Below are 27,786 nucleotides of genomic sequence, written 5' to 3' on the forward strand. Positions count from 1 at the left end.
GGGTGTACCCCGCCTCCTGCCCGATGACAGCTGGGATAGGCTCCAGCACGCCCGCGACCCTAGTGAGGAGAAGCAGGCTCAGAAAATGGATGGATGGATGGAAGTATAAGCATTGTTTTATGTTGACCGAAACCTCCATAGCACACCTTTCATTCAATTATGCAACATTACAGACTGCCTCATGTTGGCTCAAATGATTAAATGTGTTATTCGTTATTTTATCACCTATAATGCATATGAATACATCCTGAAGTTATAACTGTACAAAAATAGACAAAAGAAAATGATGCTTAGTTCTTCTGGCTGCCAAAACAAACGAACGTTATGCCAGCGTAGGTTTGAGTTTCACCGAGCGGAAAGAAAGTCGGATATTTCTGAGTGTACCTAAATCCATCATGCCCATTATGCGGAAGAGGGGTCATCGGGCGCCATTTTTGATACATCAAAAACCGAGCTAGCTAGCAACATAGCATTAGCTGTTTAGAAGCTGAAACTTTTAAATACAAACCGTAACTGAAAATTAAGCCTTCATCTTAATTTAAAATGAATGTAGTGGATCATGTACGAGATATGGCTGCCGCTGGTCTCCACTCCAACGTTCGGATATTGAGCAGCTTGTTGTTGACGATGAGTAATAACAACCCGTAAGTATGGAAAATCGGGACCTAGTCTAGTTTCCCGATATCCTTCTCCCGGGTCCTCAATTTCAGTCTCGACAATTCTAGCACACTGCTCTGTGGTTAGCGTCAGACCACATCAACGGTATTCATCTGAAATCGCCAAGGCTTTTGGTTACAGCCACCATTAACAAGTATCACGAGTACGTTTGAAATGTAAATATACATGAGCATAACAAACACTCGCTGTTTGCTTTCGTTATAAAGCGATGTAGTAAATGTGACGTGTGACTCGCATGCGTTTGAATGTATACGTAACGTACGTTTTTTCACCACGGTACATAGCTGACCGTCTGCCTTGACCTTAATTTTAATTTACTTAATTATGTTTTTGATAGGCTATTACCAGTAAGGAACACGTGCAGAATAGTAATAATTCATCATTTATGTTACATTTTTGGACATACTTGGCAAATAAAGATGTTTCTGATTTTTTTCAACCTGTAGTCTGATGTCTCATAGAACAATACTATGACTTATTTCTGATTAGTGTAGTTCGTACAAGGAGACATTCTGACTCTAAAATTTAATTAATATCTAATTGACTTAATATTTATTTTGCCCTCGAGTTATGCTTCTCAGCAAAACACTCAATGAACTAATCAATTTGTAGGTGTCCTGTATTTTTTCTGCTGTTTAGTCCACAGTTACCTGTGAGAAATCGAGGTATGCCTGTGAATATTCTCATTCATCCAGGTCATTACTTTCGAAGGGCAACTGGACTGTTCTAACCAGAAGTTGTTTCGCCTCTCATCTGAGCAGGCGTCATCAGTTCATGCAACAAGGCTTATTTAGGACAGACTAGCTTATGTTAGCATGGAGAAACACATCTATATATGCTTCAAGTTCAAGGCACTCCCCAAAATCACAGATGGTTATTATTCTTTTGGAAAGCAAAAGGGACAGTCGATAGGTAGGAGGCCTGGCAGAGAAGCCACTGTCCGTACACAAGAGTCGTTAGGTGGAAACTCCCTTATTAATATTCCATTCAGTTGTAAAGTGGTAGTGGAGTTGCCTAATGGCCAAGGAGGCTATGTTTTGTGTTATTTGTTGGAGGAAGAATTATTGAGTTTCTGCAAGTGAGAGAGAGGTGGTGTCAAAAGCCACCTAAGTTAAGGGTTGGTCTTTCCACCTTCTGCCATCTGTCTTCCCTGTCCAGAATATGTAAATGTTTGTCCTCAAAAGATTGCTGCTTCTCTTGGAGGTGAAGACAGCTGAGTCTTGACCTGAGGAGTTTGCCCGTCTGTGTTGTGACAAGCTTGCATGAACTGATGAAGCCTGCTCGGATGAGAGGCAAAACGTCTAAGACAACCAGAACAGTCCAGTTGCGATCGATTCAATGCCCTGAGAAAGAGAAAAATGTGACGGGTAGAGATATTACAGTCTCAGGCCGTTGACCTTAATTTGTATCTGTTTGACTCCAAGAGAGCTTTTCTCACCTGCCCAAAAGTACCAGCTGTTGGTTTACCATGCCGATGCCATCTTCCATGATAAAGAGTATCGTAATGCTGCCTGTAAATACAGTATGGCACTGCAACAGAAGAAGGTGCTCAGCAAAACATCCAAAGTTCGCACCTCTGCTGGTGGAGCTGCAGCAAATCTCCAAGCACAGGTATGGACATTAAGCAACATTATTTGTAGACAGCAGTAAATGTCTATAACAGTCATTAGCTGGATTTGCACTGCAGTTTTAGTGCCTAATTCACTTGTAATGCTTCTTTACAATTTATTTGAGTACTGTACTATTAACAGGTATATTGTAAGGGTTAGATTAGGGGATGTCGTCAATCTTTGCCCAATGTGGGCCTGTGAAGCCCTTTGACACGCTTTTGTGATTAAGGGCTATACAAAATAAACTTGACTTGACTCATTTCATTGCTTGTGAAAAATAGTTTTTTCTTTATAGTAGTACGTCAATCTTTCCCTGTGGTAACCACATTCTCCTAAGCCAGTCCATTCATATTTTCTTTGTTTTTCCAGAGTCTACCTTCAGAGATTGAAGTAAAGTACAAGATAGCTGAATGTTATACTATTTTGAAACTGGATAAAGATGCTATTGCAGTGCTTGATGGTATTCCCTCTCGACAGAGGACTCCAAAGGTAGGCTTCTTATGTTACGATTGAAATAAGCACTTTATTATGTTATGTAGAGCATGTGAGAATTTTAAGAGAGACACATGACAGTAAACAAAGCTCAGCATTCCATACTACATCAGTAATAAGGGTGCCAAAAAAGTGTTGTGGTACAGATTAGGTTTTTTTGCTTGCAAATATTAGTTCTCTGCTGTACTTTGAAAGTGTTGTTTGTTTCCGTTTAATGCTAGATCAACATGATGCTTGCCAACCTGTACAGGAAAGCAGGCCAAGAACGCTCTGCAGTGACGAGCTACAAAGAAGTCCTCCGACAGTGCCCTCTCGCCTTAGATGCAATCATTGGTATGCATGACCACAACACATTTCCTGACGCTTTCACCTGCCGTCTGTTCCTGTGCCATCTTGTGTGTGCTCACCCAATCACAAAACTTCGATGTGTGAAAATCTATATACTTGTGTCCATAGGCCTTCTGTCTTTATCAGTCAAAGGAGCTGAAGTAGCGTCCATGACCATGGATGTTATCCAGAGTGTCCCCAACCTGGACTGGCTCTCTGTTTGGATAAAGGCGTATGCTTTTATACATGCAGGTGACAATCAGAGAGCCATCAACACAATTTGGTAAGCAAAGCTTGTTTAATCACAGACATGTCATGTCCATATAATTCCTATTCATCGTCTTGAAACCTGGATCGTACTTTGAGAACTTCACATGATTGAAAATGTTTACAGTAAGAATAATTTCTATTTGAACAAAATGCAAACACAACATCTTGACTTTGTCCTAAAGGAGACATGCATTTTTTTTTTTAGTTTTCATTAGTAGCCTTCCAAATGCAACTAGTTTGGTTGTGATTCCCAATGTCGTATCACAAATGAATGCCGTCACAACAGCACAGATGTTTACGACCAATTAAAATGACAGGTTATATTACATTGCTGTACTGTGTCTGTAAGATCGTACTTAACTATCGTCATAATTTCAAATGTACTATGTGCTAAAAAGCAAAGCGTTATGGAATTGATGCATGACAGTTCTCATGCGGTCAATGAATGGTCAATGAATTATTGTCAGGAACCTCTGAAATATATTGGATACATCCTGGAGAAAATTGCAAAGGATGTGTGAGCGCTGTCTTGACCTGAACCTGGTGACAAGATTGAAAAATGCCCCTTTATCGTCATGGAAACACGTGGTTTTATCAACAGTCTCTGATTTATTATAGCCTGTTTCGTCTCTTTATATTTGCCACTAACACAGAAATAGATAGAGCAGTCAAGGAAAAGTATTGTTTGTGGTTCAATAAAATAATATACAGGTAGGTGTCACTTAAAAACGTTGTTTCCTGATAAGTACCCCAAGGGTCACATTTTTGTGTTGCAATGAGTTCATAAGTGAGAGTCAGTGAGCCACTGTACTTTTTTCGCAATTGTCCAGTTCCACCTACTGTAGTTTAGTCGCACTGCTACTAATATGTAATTTAGCTCGCAGGCATGTTTTCAAAAATAGGCGGATGACAAAAAAATACTCTGTTTGTTTTAATTTAACGCTTTATGTGTGGCCAAGCCCTCCAGACACACAACTCATTGCTTGCCATCAACTGAAAAGTCATTTTTCTATATGGCTCCTTTAATAAAACCAAGTTGACGATATGCTTGTATTGAGACGCCGTTTTGCATGTGAAGCTATTTCGATTTTGTCCTCTCATTTTATTTCCTGTATTTTCTCCTCTCCCATACCATGGCTCAGTTCTCTGGAGAAGAAGTCTCTGTTGCGGGACAATGTGGACCTCCTGGTGAGCCTGGCAGATGTCTACTTCAGGGCAGGTGACACCAAGAACGCCATCCTCAAATTTGAACAAGCCCAGATGCTGGACCCTTATCTCATCAAAGGTACTGCTGGACAGCATCTATTTAACTTGCTAATAGACACCAATTATCCCGGAAGTCCTCCTGTTTTCCTTTGAGGGGGAAAAAAGAATACGTTGTCATTGTAATTACCTTTATTTTAACAACATGATAGCAACGTATCGCGGTAGACCACAACACTCACCACATGTAGAGCGAACATGATGTCTGTAGAGCTATAGGTTCCTCTAAGAGAAAGTACTACTGTACACTAGACTTGACACCGATTTTATCGGGCTGATCGGTATCGGCCGATATTTCGCATTTTAGGCTGATCTGCTTCGATGTCATAATTCGCCGATCGGCTCCGCAAAAGACATTTACTCCGCGTCGCCATCGTGCACAGTATATTTTAATCCAAAAGCTAGTTTATTTTTAGCCTTGTCGCACGTCTTTTGATGTAGCATTGGAAATATCTGACGGGCAATAAAGTTATTAAAAAAAAAAAAACAGCGGCGGTGTGGAACAGACATGTATGAGACAGACAACACGTAATGCCTGGATCAGACTACAAGACAAATTTGCTCTTTCACGATTGCAAGATGTCAGACTACTACAATAAAATCTTGTATTCCGATACCACCGCATCCAGTTTTTTACATTCATTGGGCTTAATCTTGTCAACTCAAATGCGATTGGATACACTCGTTACCGTGGCGACGACAACAAGAGTGGAGCACGCCGACTTTGTATTATAAGGACAAAATGGGGAAAAACGTGTGTTGGTGGTCACCGGTGCTCAGGACAGGAGAGGACGTTCGTTTAAGGTTTGCTTGAGGTATGTTCATGTACTTTTAATACGATACGGCTCGCAAGCAGGCAACAAAAACGTTACGTAGCCTAGCATGTGAGTGGTAGCACGGTTGGACGTAAACATGCCGCCGTTCTGTCGAATCATGCTCTAAAGTTTTGGTGTGGGTAAAGTAATTTAATTACAGTAAGTTAGCACCCATTATTTCTGTCATGTAATGTTGGTTTGACCTGACTGATTAGAATACCCGATCTGACTAGAGCAGTGATTTCCAACCTTTATGGAGCCAAGCAACATCCATCCATCCATCCATTTTCTGAGCCGCTTCTCCTCACTAGGGTCGCGGGCGTGCTGGAGCCTATCCCAGCTATCTTCGGGCAGGAGGCGATCCTGAACTGGTTGCCAGTCAATTGCAGGGTACATATAAACAAACAATCATTCGCACTCACATTCACACCTACGGGCAATTTAGAGTCTTCACTTAACCTACCACGCATGTCTTTGGGATGTGCGAGGAAACCGGAGTTCCCGGAGAAAACTCATGCAGGCACGGGGAGAACATGCAAACTTCACACAGGCGGGGCTGGGGATTGAACCCCGGCCCTCAGAACTGTGAGGCAGACACGCCAAGGAACATATTTTACAATTGAAAAATCTCACGGAACACCAACAAACAAAAATGTCACAAAAAGTGGATCCATTCATTACTTTATGTACTTCCTGCCATCTAATAGAAGACCATTTATCATTAGTTCTGTCTGTCAATATGCCTCACTGGCATAAATAGATGAACAAAGATACATTATTTATTGTAAATATAATTTTTTGAGCAATTGAAGCTCTCGATTTACCGGTCGATCTATGTTCCTACCCTCACCTATGGTCACGAGCTGTGGGTCGTGACTCAAAGAACAAGATCCCGGATACAAGCGGCCGAAATGAGTTTCCTCCGCAGGGTGTCCGGGCTCTCCCTTAGAGATAGGGTGAGAAGCTCGGTCATCCGGGAGGGGCTCGGAGTAGAGCCGCTGCTCCTCCGCATTGAGAGGAGCCAGATGATGTGGCTCGGGCATCTGATTAGGGTGCCTCCCGGACGCCTCCCCGGTGAGGTGTTCCGTGCACGTCCCACCGGGAGGAGACCCCGGGGACGACCCAGGACATGCTGGAGAAACTACGTCTTTCCGCTGGCCTGGGAACGCCTCGGGATCCCCTCGGAAGAGCTGGATGAAGTGGCTGGGGAGAGGGAAGTCTGGGCGTCCCTGCTAAAGCTACCTCGGATAAGCGGTAGAAAATGGATGGATGGATGAGAAGCTGTTGGGGGGAAAAAACTAAAAAAAAAGGCTCTTTCAGCTGACAATAAGCTTTTAATTGCACTACACCTGGGGCCTCATGTACAAAAGGTGTATACGCACAAAAATATGGTGTCCGTTCTTTTTCACGCCAAAGGTCAGATGTATCAAAAGAGAAATGACCGTGGAAATGTGCGGTGCCTCACGCCAACTGCATGGCTGGCGTACGCACGTTTCTGCAGCTTTTGGTGCCCTGGCGACACTTAGAGGTGATGCTGGAAAACTGTTCTCATAAATCTGCACAATAGAGACACATGAACAATTAGCACTGATGAACAATTAATGCCCGGCAACATTTGATTGATTAATTAATTATTTGATGTAATAGAGGCGGCACGGTGGGCGACTGGTTAGAGCGTCAGCCTCACAGTTCTGAGGAGCGGGGTTCAATCCCCGGCCCCGCCAGTGTTGAGTTTCCATGTTCTCCCCGTGCCTGCGTGGGTTTTCTCCGGGCACTCCTTCCACATCCCAAAAATATGCATTAATTGGGGACTCTAAATTGCCCGTAGGTGTGACTGTGAGTGCGAATGGTTGTTTGTTTGTATTTGCCCTGCGATAGGCTGGCAACCAGTTCAGGGTGTACCCCGCCTCCTGTCCGATGACAGCTGGGATAGGCTCCAGCACGCCCGCGACCCTAGTGAGGAGAAGCGGCTCAGAAAATGGATGGATGGATGGATGTCATTGAGGCAAGGACTCAGAATTCATTTGTTAACCAGTGTATTTAATGAACCACCACTGATATTTGTGAGGACACCTATTAATTGATCAAGGCGATCATTTATGCCGCCTATTGTTTTTGTGACTCCAGCACATGCACTGAAAAAGAGACTTTGGAATTTACTTCATTTGAACATGTACATTGGTTGCGCATGATTAAAATGTGTTAAAATGACTTTTTTTTTTTAAGGAGGGGTAACTTATGTGCAACCAATGTACGTTCAAAATTAAGTAAATTCAAAGGACTCTTTTTATCAGTCTGCACAGGTGCAGCAGCAGCCGGTTGTTGGAGCGTAATTGCGTCGGAGGAGACGCCAGGGACGGTGGATGAATCCCCCGAACATGTAGCGTGTGCCTGCGACTGCACATAATAAGAATCCTTTGAATTTCCTTAATTTGAACATGTACATCGGTTGCACATGATTAAAATGTGTTGAAATGACGACATTTACCCCTCTTCTCCTAAAAAAACCAAACTATTTTGTTTCCGTGTCCTCTCCTGTGTATGAAAATAATAAATTGAGTTTTTGATATCCTCTTTGATATGCTGATGTGCTTCTATTTGAATTCAAAAGTTTATTACAAATACCATACATACAACATTTACGCATGAACCTTTATCTCACAGGCCTGAGTGTAGGTTACTGTATGAACACATTTGTTATGAGTTATAAAAATACATGGTATTAACCTTGTGGGGCGATCAGAGTCAGCCGCATGTGCTCCAAGCACCCGAAAGAGTAGTGTCACCCGTGATCGCAGCGATTCTCTCCTTGAACGGGGTGAGGCCCTCCGCGCTGGTTCTTCCGCCTGTTTCGGGCACACTTTGGCGGTGGGCAGCTGTCCTCCGCTTCACATCCACCTGAATGTCTGACCACTTCTTTTTTAACTCAGCGTGCGTGTGCTGTTTCGACCTCACAGCATTGACAGCCGCACACGCGCTGTCCCATTCGCTCCTCTTTCGCGTGTTGTTAACGCCAGAGGACAGCGTGCCAAAGAGGATTTTCTTGCGCACCTCTACTTTATTGAGCAACTTCACATTCAGAAAATAATTTTTTTTTCATTACATTGCTCATTTTCCTTTTTTTCCTGTCCATGCAAAGATCAGGATCTCAGGTGCAGGGTTAATCAGAATCAGAATCAGAATCAGAATCATCTTTATTTGCCAAGTATGTCCAAAACACACAAGGAATTTGTCTCCGGTAGTCGGAGCCGCTCTAGTACAACAGACAGTCAATTTACAGAACACTTTGGAGACATAAAGACATTGACAAAAACAATTGTGCAAAAAGCTAGCACTTAGAGCAGTTCGAATGACTAATATTGTAATAGTCCGGTGCAATGACCATTGTGCAAAGGGCACCGAGACTTGAGGCGAGTAGTGCGATAATCTGGGACAATGTTGATTGTGCAAATGTTGCAGATACTCCTCAGTCAGTGTGCAAATGGAGCAGAAGTCACAATTTTAGGAACCTAAAAAAAGGTTTACTCTTTTGAACCAAAACAGCATATGCTTAATAATTTGGATCACAGTGTCTTCAAACTAGGCAGCTCCTGGAATAAGTGGTGAACTCTCTTCTTCGTGCTAATATGTCAGCGCTGTTGTGTCTACCAACAGGAATGGATGTGTACGGCTACCTGTGGGCCCGAGAAGGACACCTGGAGGATGTGGAGGTCCTGGGCGGGCGACTCTTCAATATCTCAGACCAGCATGCAGAACCTTGGGTGATTTCTGGGTGAGTATGTGAGTGGACAGACTGGCACTTGTCTGTGTGTGGTCTGGCTAGGTGGATGTTGCATATTATAGAGCAGGAGCACCAATTAAAAAAAGACGTAGACCGTCAAGTACCACCATAATAACCATAATTAAGTTACAGTTGCACCGTTGGCAAATTAAGTAAACATTATACCTAAATAAATGGTTAAAAGAGACAAAACTAGTCTACATTAGACTATCTGCAGTGGAGGAACCATACAGCATTTCTTTTGTAACCAATGTTTGTGTTGTTAGTTGTCACAGCTTCTACAGTAAACGTTACTCCAGAGCCCTGTACCTGGGAGCCAAGGCCATTCAGTTGAACAGCAACAGTGTTCAGGCTCTCCTCTTGAAAGGGGCAGCATTGAGAAACATGGGCCGAGTCCAGGAAGCTATCATCCATTTTAGAGAGGCCATGCGCTTGGCTCCTTGTCGGCTTGACTGCTACGAAGGTACGTTCGCTTGCCACGCTCGCTCACCTCCTCAATCAGGTGTTAATAACTGTTTCATCACAGGTCTGATTGACTGTTACCTGGCATCCAATGGGATCAGAGAGGCTATGGGGATGGCCAATAACATCTACAAGACCCTGGGGGCCAACGCTCAAACTCTCACCATTCTTGCTACTGTGTGCCTGGAGGACCCACTGACGCAGGAGAAAGCCAAAACCTTACTGGACAAAGCACTGGCTCAGAGGCCCGACTACACGAAGGCTGTGGTCAAAAAGGCTGAACTACTGAGTATGTGCAGCTTTCAACATATATTATCAACGTTGTAGTAGTGACAAGTGTCCTCCTTTTTGTGCAGGTCGTGAACAGAAACATGAAGAAGGGATCGCCCTGCTTCGAAACGCCCTGGCCAATCAGAGCGACTGTGTGCTGCACAGGATGCTTGGAGATTTCCTGGTGGCTGTCAACGACTACCAGGAGGCTATGGATCAGTACAGCATTGCGCTCAGGTAACCAATGAGGACCTTTGAACTATGAACTACAGTAGTTTGTGCAGCGGCATAAGAATACGACGTTCATGTGGCACCAGAAGTCACACTGGCTTTCAGCTGTACCGTAAGTTTATAATGCACATTTTTTTCCCCCAAAAAATTGTCAAAAGTCAATAGTGTGCATTTTTCATCGGTATAGGGGCAAATGGAAAAAAACTTTCACATTTTATAAATGTAGGTCGCCATCTAGTGTTTATGAAAAAGCTGTACACTTTCATTCCAAAATGCCACCACCACCTAGTGGTAATAAAAAAAGTGTAACCTCCACTTTCATTCCAATATGACAGGGGAATGTATGACTGGATATATGTACAGTTGTGCTCATAAGTTTACATCGCCTGACAAAGTTTGTAAAATATTGTTTACTTTCCGTACCCACTTTTCATATATATACATATACATACAGTGGGTACGGCAAGTTTTTAGACCCCCTAAAATGTTTCACTCTTTGTTATCTTGCAGCCATTTGTTAAAATCGTTTAAGTTCATTTTTCCTCATCGATGTACACACAGCACCCCATATTGACAGGAAAAAAAATGTAATTGTTGAAATCTTTGCTGATTTATTAAAAATGAAAAAGTAAAATATCACACAGCCATAAGTATTTAGACCCTTTGCTGTGACACTCCTATATTTAACTCGGGTGCTGTCCATTTCTTTTGATCATCCTAAAAAATGGTTCTACACCTTCATTGGAGTCCAGCTGTTTTATTATTAATTTTATGGCTGCAACACTTTCCAAAAAAGCTGGGACAGGGTCATGTTTACCACTGTGTTACATCACCTTTACCTTACATCACAACATTCAATAAACATTTGGGAACTGAGGACACTAATTGTTGAAGCTTTGTAGGTGGAATTCTTGCTTGATGTACAGCTTCAGCTGTTCAACAGTCCAGGGTCTCTGCTGTTGTATTTTATGCTTCATAATGCGCCACACATTTTCAATGGGAAACAGGTCTGGACTTCAGGAAGGCCTGCACTCTTTTACTACGAAGCCACGCTGTTGTAACACGTGCAGAATGTGGTTTGGCATTGTCTTGCTGAAATAAGCAGGGGCGTCCATGAAAAAGACGTTGCTTGGATGGCAGCATATGTTTCTCCAAAACCTGTATGTACCTTTCAGCATTAATGGTGCCTTCACAGATGTGTAAGTTACCCATACCATCTGTACTAACACAGCCCCATACCATCACAGATGCTGGATGTTTCTTTTCCTCTTTGGCCCGGAGGACACGACGTCCACAATTTTTAAAAACAATTTGAAATGTGGACTCGTCGGACCACAGAACACTTTTCCACTTTGCATTTGTCCATCTTAGATGAGCTCGGGCGCAGAGAAGCCGGCGGCGTTTCTGGGTGTTGTTGATAAATGGCTTTTGCTTTGCATAGTAGAGTTTCAAGTTGCACTTACAGATGTAGCGCCGAACTGTATTTACTGACATTGGTTTACTGAAGTGTTCCTGAGTCCATGTGGTGATATCCTTTACACATTGCCGTCAGGTTTTTGATGCAGTGCCGCCTGAGGGATCGAAGGTCACGGGCATTCAATGTTGGTTTTCGGCCTTGCCGCTTACATGCAGGGATTTCTCCATATTCTCTGAACCGTTTGATGATGATATGGACCGTAGATGATGAAATCCCTAAATTCCTTGCAATTGTACGTTGAGGAACATTGTCCTTAGACTGTTTGACTATTTTCTCACGCACTTGTTCACAAAGAGGTGAACCTCGTCCCATCTTTGCTTGTGAATGACTGAGCAATTCAGGGAAGCTCCTTTTATACCCAATCATGGCCACCCAAAAATTTCAACAATTCTTTTTTTTTTCTGTCAATATGGGGTCCTGTGTGTACATTAATGTGGAAAAAAATGAGCTTAAATGATTTTAGCAAATGGCTGCAATATAAAAAAAGAGTGAACATTTTAAGGGGATCTGAATACTTTCCGTACCCACTGTATAAATGATTGCTTGCTAAGAAGAATCATTGTTGACTCAATAGTATCTAGCATGATTGATGTAGTAACTGTATTCTGATTACTTTTCTGGATACAGTAATAAGTTAGATTGCTCGTTACTCAAAATGGAGCCCATTTTGGATTAATGCGTTACCCGCATCACTGCCTATGAATGCCACAAGATTGTGGCATAGCACTACGTTTTCCTCTAAATGATGCTCCTCAACTCATGTCAACATAGTTTCCTGGCACCAAGATTTCACAAGATGGCAGGAAAACATACTTTTATTGCTTTGTACTGATCACAAAAACAGCAAATATGTGAGGCTTGCTGGGGAGCGTCCTCAGTACCATCATCGCAGTGTGGCTCAGCAGCTGCTCGGCTGCAGAGAGGAATGCACGACAAAGGACAGTAAAGGCTGCTCAGAAGATTGTGGGGCGCAGTCTCCCCAACAGTACAGACATCTTCACCAGCAGGTGCAGAAAGAGGCCTCTCTGCATCGTCAAAAACTCAATCCATCCCGCACACCCTCTCTTCCATTCGTTCCCCTAGGGCAGGAGGCTACGGAGCATCTGATGCAGGACCACCAGGCTGAGGAACAGCTTCTTTCCGGAAGCTATTAAAGTATTAAAATTCAGCCAGTCCTCCATGTTAACATGGATATTTGAATTCCACAGCTGTCAGTGAATGAGTTAAACTTGAACAGTGCACTGTAGCCCCGACATCAGGCCCCCTCATGCCTATTCATTCCTGAACCATGAGATCTTTATTCTCCTCAAGTACAAGGACTATGGAAATATTATGTGCTATTCAAGCCCCTGGCATTTGTATTTTGCTGCATCCACACCTTTGCACACATTCCCTGCAAATAAGTATTTTTATCTTGTTTTATTGTTTGTTTGTTTACTTATTATATTTATATTTCCCAAGTCTGGAGACTTATAGGGCTAATATCATGTGTGTTGGTATGACAATTAAAGGCCTTGAATCCTTGGAAAAAATGTTTCCAAAAAATTGTGACTACGCAAGAGTACACTGTAATGCAGTTCAGCTTTCCCTCAAGGTCTCAATCATTATTTTCAAGTTATGAGCATTTTTCCTAACTTACAATCATCTTCAATTGGTGCATCACCGGTAGCCAAAAACTGAAGTTTACAGTTCTTATTGTGAGAAGAATCTGTGTGTTAAATGCCATCCAGTGTTTAATGAAAGTGAACAAAAACCGCATACTGTTGTGGTATAATTGTTGTTCCAACCCATATATTTAGCGATTTTCTGTGGATGCGTGACACATTTTAAAATGGTCATTTGTACTATTCCTCTTATACTTCCCCCAGTCTGGACCCCAATGATCAGAAGTCCTTAGAAGGCATGCAGAAGATGGAGAAGGAGGAGAGTCCCACAGATGCCACAGTGGAGCTGGACGGCGATGACATGGAGGGTAGCGGAGAAGACGGCGACCTAGAGGGCAGTGACAGTGAGGCCGTCCATTGGGCTGACCAGGAACAGTGGTTTGGTATGCAGTAGCCAGGATCTGTGCCACCTTCTGACCCTGTAGACTGAACGAGGCCTTCAATCACCACAGAAAAGAGCTGTGGACAAAGAACGCGCCTCCTTGTCATGCTGCTTGAGACTGATCAAATTAGGACCAGCTCACCTTCAACTGTAGACTGATCTCAGCGTTCTCTATTTTGCTCCACCAAAACTAGATGTGTTAAGTTTTGTTTTGAAAAATTCACATTTATGATAATTATTCTATCATTGGTTTGCTACATTCAGTTTATATTGTTATTTTGTTGAAACATCAGCTGAAGTTGTGGTCAGACTGGCTGGCATCTGCTTTAGAATAGGGCCAAGACTTTTAGTTTGTAACTGAATGAGAAAATATAACGTGGAAGTATTTGAATACATAATATACAATATCAATAACATCGCAAAGTTGCCATTACACGTACAGTGGTGTCAAGCAATGTTTGATGGTCTTTGTTTTGATGTTTGTAAAACCTGCTTATATCACAGTGTTATGTTGGAATGCATAATGTAAACATTACAAAAATGTTTATGTAAATATTTTCTAATCTAACTCAATAAAGTTTGTTGATGAGGACGCAGTCCAATTTCTGTAGGTTCACTGCCAGTTCAAGTAGAAGCATTTGTTAAATTAATTTTATTTACCTGAATCCAGTTTGTGACAAATTGAACAATCTGACAAAAACAGGTACAGAAGCAAATCGACTTGCTTGCCAATGCCCCTGTTGAACATCACTTCATCCACTCCAAATTCTTATTTCAAATCATCCCATAAAAGCATTTCCTTAGGAAAAAATCAACAGTTTTTAAGCTTATCTAACACTTGTGTCAGGTGAGTAACCTTTAAGCGGTTCTTGACATTCTCTATTACACAAGTCAGCAGCTGTAGCAGACATGCACCAAGGAATATTTTGCAACTGAATGTATACAACAGTACTAAGATCTTCAGGTAAAGTATGACATGAGAGCTGTTGTCATTCTTGGCTCTGCATGCGCAAGGATGGAAGGAGCGATGAGGACTTTTGATTCATGGCCATTCTGTCAAAACAAATGAATGAGCTCGTCTTCACTCAACTTTTCGGACATGCAGCTGTAAGTGTTCTGCCCAAAACACATGCAGAACACAAAACAAAGCCAAGGAATTTGAAGACCACTTGAGCCTATATGGCCTTTGCTGGGAAGAGAAAACAGGGGGAGGGAGGAGAACCATTAGATCATTGCACACCGTCAAAGGTATCAGGTTACCATTGCAAGTGTGTTAACCTATTTTAATGTACAGCAAATCGGCAAGCTGAAAATGATTATTTTAAGTGAAAATTAAAACGCAAAATAAAGTTTGTAATGGTGTAGACTGATGTTAGTCTGCCCATCTACAAACAAAGAAATTGTGCCAGTTTGAAATGTGAATTTAACATCCACTTAACACTTTGTGACACCGAAGGCATTTGAAACAAACCCACATTCAATTCCTCTTTCAACTCAAGTACAATCAGTACTATGTTTTTAAAAGCTTATTAAAATCTAAGGAGCTGTTGTATAACAGCAAAATGGGCATGCGATTGTTGACATGCAGGTCAAAGTGTACTCACACTGCAGGCAAATGTATGGAAGGCCTTGAAGGAAAAGCTCACAGTGGCAAAAAAAAAAAAAAAAAAAAGGACTCTTGTCAAATATTTTAACAGCAACGATAAAATCTAGAGGTCCTACTTTAAGGGCTATGTACACATTTACACACCTCCAATGACACACGAGGCCTGCAGAGGTGAAAACCAGACTGTTCATGTGAAGTATCATATACAGTATATTCAAGTACAGTATGTGCACATTTATACATTAATAGAATTAAAATAATCAACAAATGAAATGCACAGAAAGTCTTCACTAAGATGACAAAAAAGCACGTATGAAGGCTTTGGGTGCTTAAAATGATACGCGTTGGTCATGGAGACATACAAGTAGTAATGGTTATAGAACAGCGGTGAGGTAGCTGTGCTCTGCCTAATGCAGAAACTAAGAAAAGAAGACACTTAAGTCCTTAATTAGCATTCTTCTTATCCCCAGACACCCTTCCAAAATGACAAATGATAAAAAAAATTCTAAAAGTTGGGCAATTCTCTCTTTAGACCAAAACATGTATTATAATGATAATAATAATATAAAAACTTGTGTTAACAAAGTAAGAACAAGAACAACTCTAATCACAGCCACTCCACCCCAAAATGCATTGCTAAAAAGTCCTAACTATCAAAGATGTGTCTGTCACCACACCAGGAGCGAGTGATGACTGGAAGGTAATGTTTCTGTTAGGTATGTGTGTGTTAATGTCCACTCCACACTGGTGCCTGGTAGGTCAGTCAGGGCCACAAAACAGCAGCCATGTTAGTGTCAGTGCTGTAGATCCACAGCACCAGAGGCAGGGAGATGGCCACAAAGGGCCACGAGATGCCCTTGGCACATGCACACAGAGAGCGCCCTTTGGTGCCCGCTGCCGCCTTCTCTGGCTGTTTACCCAAGTCCAAGTGGTGCCTGGCCGCAAACTTCAGCAGCTCGTCCAGCAGGATGACGGGCATCGAGATCTTCAGCACCATCATCCACTGGGTGGCGTCCAGAGGGGTGATCTGGAAGATGACCTGAGGAGCAAAGCCACGTTAACACATCAGTTTTGGAGTATGATGCAGTACAGTTCCACACCACTAAAAACTACAGGGGATCCTCGCTTTAGCGTAGCGTTCCGTTCTTATGGTGGGGACGTAACGCCAATTTGTATGCAAGCCGGAATGTGCAGTAGTAGAATGTGCATAACTTTCTAACTGATGAAAGAACTCTTTCGTCGTTAGTTCATTGCGTGCCATTCCATAACGTCAAAATGTCATAATTACAGTAAATATTTGTAATGAAAACGATTACAGGACTAATCAAGGAAGACTTTCTTGACTAGCAGTACTCTCTATTGAGCGGGAGACTTTCGAAGCTCAAAGAAGAGAAGGAAAACTTCTACAGCAAAGTAACAGACGTTTGTTCAGAGGGAGAGGCAAATGGACTTCATCTACAAGTAAATGAAAGACAAAAGCAGCAGACTTACTGGCAGAGGCTCCACATAGAGGATGAGGAAATGCAGGGACATGGAGAGGCAGATGGCCCCCAGCAGCCAAATGTTCTCCCAAGGAGGCATCCGCAGCAGGGACTGGTTCTCTGAAAGGCTTGAAGAAGAGGAGGAAGAAGTTCATTGTGTGCAAACGTTGCTTGTCCAACCTCCCTGGAAGCTTTTGTACCTGTTCAGAGCGTTGCACATCTCAATGGTGACAAGCACAGACAGGGCCATGGTCATGGGGTAGGGGGACTCGAACACCTCGCAGTCTAGGCCATCAAAATCCGGGTTGTCCGGGCTGCACTGGAGGAAGTGACTCTGCGGGAAAAGGAGGAAGATGAACCGAGGATTCCCGAGTGGGCCAATGTTCTGGTCAGGTGTGCGGCTGTTGATTAGTCCACTTACCAGCTGGTACAGTGTGATCTGAGGTCCATCTTCGGAGAGTGTAAACCACCAAGCCGCAGCTCCCACTGTGGCGGCACCAACATAACCTGGGAGCAAAAATGGCAAAAGCACACGCGTCACTTCAGACAACTCCCGACAACTCAAGCGAAGACTCCCGCCGTGACACTCACAACCGATGGCCAGATATCGGAAGAAGAGCCATCCAGAAATGAGCGGCTCTTTAGCGTTGCGGGGAGGCTTCTCCATGATGTCAAGGTCCGGAGGGTTGAAGCCGAGGGCGGTCGCGGGAAGGCCGTCGGTCACCAGGTTGACCCACAGCAACTGAACTGGAATCAGTGCCTCGGGGAAGCCCAGCGCTGCAGTGAGGAAGATACTAGCAGGAAACAAAGGCGACATCAACACGGTTGATTGACAAGAAGAAGAAAACGCTCTAAAAGGATGTTGCCCACTTACCAGACGACTTCCCCTACATTGGAGGAGATGAGGTATCTGATGAACTGCTTCATGTTGTTGTATATAGCGCGCCCTTCCTCAACAGCAGCCACAATGGAAGAGAAGTTGTCATCGGCAAGGACCATCTCAGAGGCTGACTTGGCCACGGCAGTGCCAGAGCCCATGGCGATGCCAATTTCGGCCTTCTTTAAGGCAGGGGCATCGTTCACGCCATCTCCTGTCTGCAGACAAACATGGTATTCTTTTGTTATCGTAACAATAAGTTACATAATCAACTATTGACAACAATTGCTTAAATAATATTTGTGCGTGTGTGCGTGTGTGTGTATATATATATATATATATATATATAAATAAACACACACACATACATACACACACACAACTAAATGCTTACACATCCTAAAAGCCCTTAGCATTACCAAGAGCTTGAATTTGAGGCATGACTCTCCTTATGATCAATGGCCTTCACAAACAACAGGAGGAACCATCATCCCACAAAATATCCCCCAAGGAAATTGTACAAATGTGAGTGGTTTATACTTCTTTTCACAAAGGTGTATTAGTATCATCCGGTGAGAGAAAGAAAAAAAGCCGAGACATGATTTAAAGTCGACATTTAAAGTAGATATGACGCAATTTTGGCGGCACTGTGCCCGACTGGTTAGAGCGTCAGCCTCACAGTTCTGAGGACCCGGGTTCAATCCCTGGCCCCGCCTGTGTGGAGTTTGCATGTTCTCCCCGTGCCTGCGTGGGTTTTCTCCGGGCACTCCGGTTTCCCAAAAACATGCACGTTAATTGAACACTCTAAATTGCCCGTAGGTGTGAGTGCGAATGGTTGTTTGTTTTATGTGCCCTGCGATTGGCTGGCAACCAGTTCAGGGTGTACCCCACCTCCTGCCCGGTGATAGCTGGGATAGGCTTCAGTACGCCCGCGACCCTAGTGAGGAGAAGCGGCTCAGAAAATGTTTACCAGGATCCTCTCATCAATAGTTGACTTTAAATCTCATTATGATGACTTTAAACTTCATCGTGATGACTTCAAGCTTTTTTCTTCTCTCACTAGGTGACCCTAATAAGCAGTCATACCCATCAACCTGTATGGTCAACATAAAATTTATTTTGTTGACAGCTTTTGACATTCTCTTTTTTTGGGTCATTATAGAATTACAGATCTGGAAATGTGAGCTAGACAAATATAAGTGTAGTTTTCAGTTATGTATCAAAAGGCAAATATAATACAATTTACATGTTTTTTTTAAAGGCTATACAATTTGCAACGAGATTTTTGTCCTTGTGATCCCGATTGTGGTCAATCACAACCAAAACTAATGCCGAGCAGTTGATGTACAATAAGTCCATCAAACTTGGAGACGATCAAATAAAATTCATGGGACAAAGAATGTTTTTTTTCTGTGTGTATTTGACACGCCAAACCAACAAAGCTTATGCTACGGATGCGTTCACGATGCAACTCATGTAACTCAAACATGATCCAGTATGTTAGATATCAGGTTTGAGGCGACGTACCATAGCTGTGATCTCGTCAAATCCTTGCAGGAACTCGACGATCTTGGACTTGTGAGAAGGCTCCACGCGTGCAAAGCAGCGTGCATGGGTGACAGCCTCTCGCTGGGTGTTGGGCGCGAGCTCGTCAAACTCTCGTCCGGTGAAGGCCATCTGCTCAACGTCGTCATCCTCTGAGAAGATGCCAATCCGGCGGCAGATCGCCACAGCTGTGCCCTTGTTGTCTCCAGTGATCATGATGACGCGGATGCCAGCCTGGCGGCACAGCTTGATGGACGCCGCCACCTCTTGTCTGGGAGGGTCCAGCATGCCGACACAGCCGACAAAGGTCAGGTCCGACTGGACACAGGAGGACCAGAAGGTTTCTACTGTGTACCAAAAGGTTACTCAAAATTTCCCTGAATTTAATTTTGAGTTCATTAGGGACAGGCATAATAATCAAATATTGGATTTTTAAGAATTCCCCAGATTGTATGTGAATCACTGTTGATTATGAATTACTTGGTCAAACAATTGAGGCACTCTTCACCAACCGAGAACCCTTTGGTAAGGTTCTCCCATCCCATGAAGAAAATAAATCTCATTAATGGTCACAGGTGAGCAGGACCCTATCGGAGCTCGGCAGGATACACCTTGGACTATTTGGCAGCCTGTCGCAGGGCACATCCAGACAAACAACCATTCACACTCACGTTCACACTTTAGGACACTTTTAGAGCAGCAAACAAACTAACAGACAGGCCTTTGGAGTTCCCAGAGAAAACCCAAGCAAGCATGGGAAGAACATGCAAACTCCATAAAGGCGAGAATGGTGCTAATTTGAACCCTGAACCTCAGAACTGGCAGACACGCTAACCATGAGTCTACTGTTCCCCCATAGTCACTCAAGGAAATTTTGTTAAATGCCCTTCTCTAGTTGCTAAGTATCCAACAGTCACCTCATATTCGGAGAATTTGGTGGGTTCGGACAGTATCATGTCCTCCATCTTGGGCGGGCTGTCTCGCGTGGCCAGAGCCAGACATCTCAGCGTGTCGCGGCCGGTCCCGTATTCACGAATCACAGACATGATCTTTTCCTTGATGGCTTTGCTTAATGGAACTTTGTTGTTACCCACTCTGACATGGGTGCATCTCTCGATAACGCCCTCAGGTGCTCCCTGTGAGAGAGAGAGAGAGAGAGAGAGAGAGAGAGAGAGAGAAAGAGAGAGAGAGAGAGAGAGAGAGAGAGAGAGGTCAAACATTTGCCACACGGAAGACAACAAGTCCTTGGTTAGAGCTGGTTATTTGGGTGCTGTGTCAAAGTATACCTTGACAAACATTTTCCCCAAGGAAGAACGGGACTTATTGGGTGTGCAGTAGACAGACATGGATTTCCTGTCTCTGGAGAACTCCAGAGTACACTCTTTCCTCATCAGTTGTTTGATCACCTGAAGTTTCCCAAAAAGAAAGTGAGCAAACCTGCTGCAGACATGCAATGTGAGCAGGGAGGAAGTTGGTGTCACTCACTGAGTTGCAGGCATTAGCTCTGTCGATCTTGGATAGGTTGTGGACTTCAGTGTCAAAGACATTCATCTTCTCCACCAGACAGGTCAGTGCAGTCTCTGTCGCCTCACCGACCTTTTCATATACTCCTTTCACCTAAAATATATTGAATATTAAAATTATCATCAATTAGCATTGAGTATTTTTTTCAGAGGATATGTAAATTATTACTTTCTTGTAAAATAAATGTTAGCATAGTTCAGCAGACACTCTGAAGATGGTAAAATAAAATATGAAGTTACAACCTACCTTGGTATATAAAAAAAAAAAAAAATGTGTTAAGGTTTTACAATTTGTGATAAAATAAACTGCCCTGTGATATGCAGTCTATCGTGCAGACAATGGGCAGGTGCATTCATTTACAAAAGGTCACCATAATCAAGTACAGATAAAAATGTACCAGAAACCTGGAAAATCATCTGGCTTCAAATGAAAAACAACACTAAAAAAAAAAAAAAAAAAATTCCCATTTTTTATTTTTAATATTTTTTTTTTTAGCTTTTTAAGAAGTTAACTGACATGAAGTTTACAACGGAGAGAATTATCAAGCTGGACACTGAGACACTTATGACAAAATTTAAAATGTTGTTACCCTGTACAGTAGAAATCTTTAGGGCAGGGTTCGGGAAACTATGGCTTGCGAGCCAAATGGCTCTTTTGAGGACTGCATCTGGCTCGCAGATAAATCTTAGCACACAATTCTTAACATGATGAACATTGAATAATTACGCTGAAATTTAAAAGTAAAACATTACAGAAATCACAGGTTTAAAATACCGTTCAAAATATAAAACATTCTCCTGCATTTTAATCCATCTATTTTCTACCCCAATGCAGGTGGTTGGAGCCAATGCCAGCAGTCCTTCCGGGTACAGTAGGGTCAGACTATTTTTATTAGATAATGCGATAGCTTACCCGGGTTTTTGTGAGGTCAAGAAGTAAACTTCCTTCCTTTTAATCAAATAGACAAGTAGCTTTTAACGAAGATGACAAAAAGAAAGAAGAAAGAAGAAGGAATTTGCCATAGTGGGGAGAGCAGATTCTGCCATGTCTAACATGCAATCATAAATTTCATCAATGAAACGGTCAAATATAAAGCGGCACTTCGACACACCTTGCTAATTTTGCATCAAAATATCCAGTGGGGCGGCACGGTGACCGACAGGTTAGAGCGTCAGCCTCACAGTTCTGAGGACCGGGGTTCAATCCCCGGCCCCGACTGCGTGGAGTTTGCATGTTCTCCCCGTGCCTGCGTGGGTTTTCTCCGGGCACTCCGGTTTCCTCCCACATCCCAAAAACATGCATGAATTGGAGACTCTAAATTGCCCGTAGGTGTGAATGTGAGTGCGACTGGTTGTTTGTTTGTATGTGCCCTGCGATTGGCTGGCAACCAGTTCAGGGTGTACCCCGCCTCCTGCCCGATGACAGCTGGGATAGGCTCCAGCACGCCCACGACCCTAGTGAGGAGAAGCGGCTCAGAAAATGGATGGATGGATATCTAGTGAGGAATGATGACTGGTTAGCACATCCGCCTCACAGTTCTGAGGACCTGGGTTCAAATCCAGCCTCGCCTGTCTGGAGTTTGCATGTTCTCCCCCGTGTCTGCGTGGGTTTTCTCCGCGTGCTCCGGTTTCCTCCCACATCCCAAAAACATGCATGGTAGGTTAAATGAAGACTCTAAACTGTCCATAGGTATGAATGTGAGTGTGAATGATTGTTTGGTTATATGTGCCCTGCGATTGGCTGGCGACCAGTTCAGGGTGTACCCCGCCTCCTGCCCGCAGTTAGCTGCGATAGGCTCCAGCATGTCCTCATGAGGATAAGCGGTGTAGAAAATGGATGGATGGATATCTACTGGGGGAAGACATGCCTCTGTCAGCAAGAACTGTTCACAATCGTACCATCATGATGACAAATCAAGTGGAAGAAACACAATTGAAGGTCATGAATGCAGTGCCATACTTTTCCCTTGCTCTTTATCAGTTGACAGACGTAAGCCATTAACCGTAGTTTAGCGTGATTGCAAGGTATATTGCTGGCGAATGTCTTGCTGTTTTGCCAATGAAAGGGTCAACAAGAGGAGGATTTATTGAAGTCTTTCATTGAGTTTACACCACTAGATAAACGTCTTTCGCTGTGTACTGATGGTGCTCCGTGTGTAGTGAGGAAATGCAGAGGATTTGTAGCGCTTCTTCATGAATATGAAAAGTTTTTATTGCATTCATTCATACATTATGACGCGCTTTGTGCTCAAATGGGTGGCGAGCAGCTTGGTGAGGTGATGTCTGGTCATTTGTGTGGTCAACTTTATTCTTGCCTGCGCTTGAAATGATCGCTAGTTTAAAACAACCAATAACCTTAATTATCAATGTATCTAGAGAATAGTAGTGAGTCTCAGATAGTGCCCTGAGGAACTCCATGACAAATGTTGAGTCATTTAAATGTGATGAAATCTTTCCAACAGGTAGTTCCTAAACCAACCCACAGCATTCTCAGACAAACCAATACAAGAGAGCTTCTGTTTTATGACAATATGCAATAAGACCAGTGCGGACCGGACTGATGCGTGTCTCTCTACCAAAGTCAGCTGGAATAGTCTCCAGCTCACCCCAGACTGTAGTGAGGATACGCAATATAGGAAATCGAAGAATAGTTGTCACCCTCATTGTTGACTATTTAATTGTCTGACCTCCAGGTGTTGCTGCACTTGCAACTGCTCTCGCGGTATTTGGAGCTTGAATGATACAATCTAAAAAGGTGGGATGAATGCAGTCCACACCTCATTGAAGTCCAGCGATGAGTCATTACACAGGGCACAGATGGTGGCCAATTCCACCAGAGCATCATACTGAGAGGATTTCACTTGTTTACTATTGTGGTACCTGTGGAAAGGAACATTATACGAATCTTAGTCAGGATGAAATTCAATCTACCATCCATGGTAATCAATTGTCATTTGCCTTATAATACTCACACGTCCCCTTCAGGTGCATAAGTAGAACCTGTGATGGTAAACTCTGACAGAGAGAAGTTCTCACTTTCAGCTTTGTTGATAATGAACATCTGGGGATTGCATTAACATGGCACAAACACACAACACAGCATTTGAGCACGTTAGAGACATCAGACAGCTGCCTTTAAAGACACAGTAGGTGGCAGTAGAAGCCTCACAAGAGGACTTTAGAAGCAGTGCTTCTATTAGTCCGTACTGTTACAACATAGTTTGTCTCTTTCGGATCATGGCCTGCTGCCTAATATGAGACAAGCGTAAACACACAGACTCATGGCAGGGACCCCGTGGAAAGAGAAATACCCTGAAGACACTCCAGTGCACGGCTGCATCACACAGGAAGATGTTTTATCCTCCCTCACACAGACATTACAAGAAATTGATAATAATAATAAAATAGTCATAGTAAAAATCTGCTGTGGCTCCTGGGAAAAACATGCATGCGCACAAGGAGCAATGTTAGGGCGAATACAGACACTAACGGCAAATGGAGGGAAGCTCCATATCAGATTTGACCCAAACACTACAACAGGTAATTTGGTCTCACTTCTGGTTGGTCAATAGTACAAATGTTTATTCCTATTAAATTTCAGGTAGCTTGTGAGCAAAAACAACTTTAAAAGAGATATTTGTGTGTGTGCATCATATTTCATCTCATATAAAGCTCATTACCAATGCATTCCAGTGACAAATAAATAGTTACGCAAAGAGCTCCTTTTCTTTTTTGTCAAAGCACAACAACTTTTAATGGCAACTTTTAAGATCAAATGAAGATAGCTGGGATAGGCTCCAGCACGCCCGCGACCCTAGTGAGGATAAAGCGGTACAGAAAATGGATGGATGGATGAATTACTGAGCAGGCAACTAAAATATTTAATACAAGTAGATTGCGTGTGAATGCAGGAATGCTGATTGCAATCATGTAGAATGTTATTAAATAATATGGAATGATACTGAATAATGTGAAATGAAATTGAATGATATGGAACAAAGTGAAATGCTTTTATTTAGAAAATCTAGGGCATGTTAGCAATTTTGGGTAGTTCATGGAATGGCTTGATTGAGCTGAACACATAGAAGTTGAAACGGTGCGAAATGATTGAGAAATAAGGAAACTAGCTAAATTAGTAAAAATGTAGAATTTCGGGCTTTTATTTTGAAATTTGGGGAATGGGAGTGGTTCACAGGATAGATAGAAAGAGCTGAACATGTAGAAGTTGAAAGGGTGCAAATCGGAGGAGAAATAAGGAAACTGTAGCTAAATTTGTAACAATTTGGAATTTCGGGCTTTTATTTAGAAAATTTGGGTAATGGGAGTGGTTCATAGGATGGCTAGAATGAGCTGAAAGTGTAGAGGAGTTGAAACGGTGCGAATCGGTTGAGAAATGTTGAAGCAGGAGTCAATGTAGAATATGTCCTATTTTGGACATTTCGTGGGTCAAAAAGTGGAAAAATTTGGTGAAAATGGTGACATTTTTGATGGGTAGGAATTTTTGGAATGTTGAAAATCAATCCCAGGGTGATTTCAATGAGCTGAACATTTTGAATGGGAACGATGTAAATTTGTTTTATTGAATGTGCCATTGGAAATGAATGGGCAATTTTTGGGTGCAAAAAATGGAATTGTGGGAAATGTAAAAACATTGCGGCTTAGATTAGTAATGTCACGTGAGGCGTAAATTTTTTGAACGTGTTGAAGTTGGAACGGAGTGAATCGGATGTAAAACCATTCAAACAATCATATCAATCTTAACATGGGGTGCTTATCCCAAAGAGACAATGCAAGCACTCTTTGGCTGCTTTTCAGCTTGATGACGCAAGGTCAGTTATATAACAACAGCAAGTCATCCAACGACTTAATGTAGGCAAGACAGTACCTGTATGTTGCCCTTTGGCTAAATAAGCTGCAGCATGATCACAAGAAGAACAGTGTTTGCACAGTGTTACTTTAGCAAGCCATAACGGTCACCCAACTAAGCATCTTATTCAAACACCAGGACAACCACGAGGACTAAACATTGGTTCCCGAACAACTTAGTAATGCACTGTGTGAGACTTACTCTGCAGACAGACATCTGATTGGTGGTAAGAGTTCCTGTCTTGTCAGAACAAATGACAGACGTGCAGCCCAGAGTTTCCACAGATGGCAAGCTGCGGACAATGGCATTCTTCTTGGCCATGCGGCGGGTGCCCAGTGCCAAACAGGTGGTGATGACAGCAGGCAAACCTTCAGGGATGGCAGCCACAGCCAGTGCCACAGCAATCTTGAAGTAGTAGACAGCCCCACGGATCCAGGAGCCTCCGTGTACAGGGTCATTGAAATGGCCGATGTTGATTATCCACACCGCAATACAGATGAGGGAAATGACCTTGGAAAGCTGTTCACCAAACTCATCAAGCTTCTGTTGCAGGGGTGTCTTCTCCTGCTCAGTTGCTGCCATCTCATCACGGATCTTGCCAATCTCTGTGTTAACACCTGTGGCCACCACCACACCCACAGCCTTCCCAGCAGCAATGTTGGTACCCTGAAATGACAAGTAATGTTGGGTCAAATACAGCAACAATGACTGACAAAACAATGTCAATAGAATGTTTCATAGTTGTTGAAGGACTCCACTTACAGAGAACAGCATGTTCTTCTTGTCTTGATTGACAGCACGAGGATCAGGCACAGGGTCTGTATGTTTGATGACAGAGACTGATTCGCCTGCAAAGACAAGCACAGGTCTCATTGTTAAGACAGCAGACTGTGATAAAACATCATCATCATCATCGATTTATCAACATGCAGGTGATTTTAGATTTAAGTTATGTTTATTATTGTATGACTATCTTTTCTACTTAAGGAAATTACCAAAACAATGACCCATAACTGTACAAGTATAAAACAAGCGAGGTATGAAGTGTGACTTGGATTGCCTTGAGCTAAAGTACAAGAGCAGAAAAGAGCATTAGTGCCTTAAGTAATTAAAACCACTACACCTTTATTTGAATAGATTATATTAGATCGGTAAACAAAACAAAAAGCTAAAGTACACAGGATGTCTACAATTGGCTCGATGAAAACAATTTATCAACTTACCAGTTAGAATGGACTGGTCCACTCTCAGAGTTGTTGATTTGATTGAACATATACGGATATCAGCAGGCACTTTGTCTCCAACTGAAACCAAAACAAAAAACAAAAAATGTGAGTGCAAAATCATCAAACACATTTCCTACTGCATAAAACCCCTAATGGTGGTTCGGTTCATGATACTGCTCCCCTAGTCTAGTACAGTTTGTGTGTCATAACTAAATAAACCAATTTAACAGATACAAGCTATAATCTGCAGGTGGGAATTTGCTGGTCATGTAATCTAAATGGAGGAAGTGGAAGCTAATTGCAGAGGGGGGTTGTTGGTCAGTGCTGACATCACTGCAGGAAAGGAGAAAGACAGCCAAAGAGAGGAGGAAATAGAGGACTTGTGAGCCGTAAATGGCTTGTCTCACAGGAAAAGACCAATTTGGGATTGTGGTGACCCAATTCAGCTTCATAATGCTGTACCGCATGAAACTGGGGATGGCTAAAGATCAAACTATGTCTACAGTGGGGCAAAAAGGTATTTAGTCAGCCTCCAATTGTGCAAGTTCTCCCACTTAAAAAGATGAAAGAGGCCTGTAATTTTCATCATAGGTAGACCAGAAATCTTGCTTGTTCGACCAAATACTTATTTTAATACATAAATAATATTTAATATTAATAAGTAAATTAATTAATAAATAATTCTTTAAAAATGTGATTTTCTGGATTTTTTCCTTATTTTTTCTCTCATAGGTGAGGTATACCTATGATGAAAATTACAGGCCTCTCTCATCTGTTTAAGTGGGAGAACTTGCACAATTGGTGGCTGACTAAATACTTTTTTGCCCCACTGTAAGTCTATATTTGCCCCATCTTCAACAACAAATATAGCACCCAAACATTTGCAAGAATACTGTAAAAACATGTAGACATCAAGACAGTAGCTACAATGCCATGAAA

The 27,786-nt window shown here is 42.6% G+C and overlaps 2 protein-coding genes across 3 annotated transcripts in view; one reads left to right on the forward strand and one right to left on the reverse strand.

Moving 5' to 3' along the window:
- Positions 1 to 418: 418 nt before the first annotated feature.
- Positions 419 to 14,314, forward strand: anapc7 (anaphase promoting complex subunit 7). Its single transcript, XM_061672895.1, has 11 exons — positions 419 to 644; positions 2,103 to 2,289; positions 2,658 to 2,777; positions 3,002 to 3,113; positions 3,237 to 3,390; positions 4,520 to 4,662; positions 9,110 to 9,227; positions 9,503 to 9,699; positions 9,763 to 9,987; positions 10,055 to 10,205; positions 13,545 to 14,314. The coding sequence occupies exons 1-11, from the start codon at positions 544 to 546 to the stop codon at positions 13,732 to 13,734; spliced, it is 1,698 nt and encodes a 565-aa protein (XP_061528879.1). The 5' UTR covers positions 419 to 543; the 3' UTR covers positions 13,735 to 14,314.
- Positions 14,315 to 14,358: 44 nt separating this feature from the next.
- The window catches only part of atp2a2a (ATPase sarcoplasmic/endoplasmic reticulum Ca2+ transporting 2a), a 32,251-nt gene continuing 18,823 nt past the window's right edge, over positions 14,359 to 27,786 (reverse strand). Inside the window, exons 6-21 of one of the 2 annotated variants that reach the window (XM_061672893.1) lie at positions 26,845 to 26,925; positions 26,384 to 26,469; positions 25,823 to 26,287; positions 23,727 to 23,815; positions 23,532 to 23,634; positions 20,717 to 20,848; positions 20,518 to 20,637; positions 20,149 to 20,367; positions 19,214 to 19,549; positions 17,684 to 17,904; positions 17,401 to 17,603; positions 17,231 to 17,316; positions 17,010 to 17,143; positions 16,820 to 16,937; positions 16,247 to 16,367; positions 14,359 to 14,911 (exon numbers count right to left, since the gene is read on the reverse strand). In XM_061672893.1, the coding sequence (XP_061528877.1) occupies positions 14,898 to 14,911; positions 16,247 to 16,367; positions 16,820 to 16,937; positions 17,010 to 17,143; positions 17,231 to 17,316; positions 17,401 to 17,603; positions 17,684 to 17,904; positions 19,214 to 19,549; positions 20,149 to 20,367; positions 20,518 to 20,637; positions 20,717 to 20,848; positions 23,532 to 23,634; positions 23,727 to 23,815; positions 25,823 to 26,287; positions 26,384 to 26,469; positions 26,845 to 26,925 (2,528 nt within the window). In that variant the 3' untranslated portion in view covers positions 14,359 to 14,897. Of the gene's footprint in view, positions 16,368 to 16,819; positions 16,938 to 17,009; positions 17,144 to 17,230; positions 17,317 to 17,400; positions 17,604 to 17,683; positions 17,905 to 19,213; positions 19,550 to 20,148; positions 20,368 to 20,517; positions 20,638 to 20,716; positions 20,849 to 23,531; positions 23,635 to 23,726; positions 23,816 to 25,822; positions 26,288 to 26,383; positions 26,470 to 26,844; positions 26,926 to 27,786 lie in introns of both variants that reach the window. The other variant, XM_061672892.1, reaches the window with a different exon arrangement.

This window comes from Phycodurus eques, chromosome 3 (assembly GCF_024500275.1).
Source record: "Phycodurus eques isolate BA_2022a chromosome 3, UOR_Pequ_1.1, whole genome shotgun sequence".
Lineage (NCBI taxonomy): Eukaryota > Metazoa > Chordata > Actinopteri > Syngnathiformes > Syngnathidae > Phycodurus > Phycodurus eques.

Coding starts and splice junctions, on each gene's coding strand:
- anapc7 (XM_061672895.1), top strand. CDS start 544: ATGAATGTAGTGGATCATGTACGAGATATGGCTGCCGCTGGTCTCCAC. Junction 2,778..3,001: donor CTCGACAGAGGACTCCAAAG/GTAGGCTTCTTA, acceptor GTTTAATGCTAG/ATCAACATGATGCTTGCCAA. Junction 10,206..13,544: donor CAGTACAGCATTGCGCTCAG/GTAACCAATGAG, acceptor TACTTCCCCCAG/TCTGGACCCCAATGATCAGA.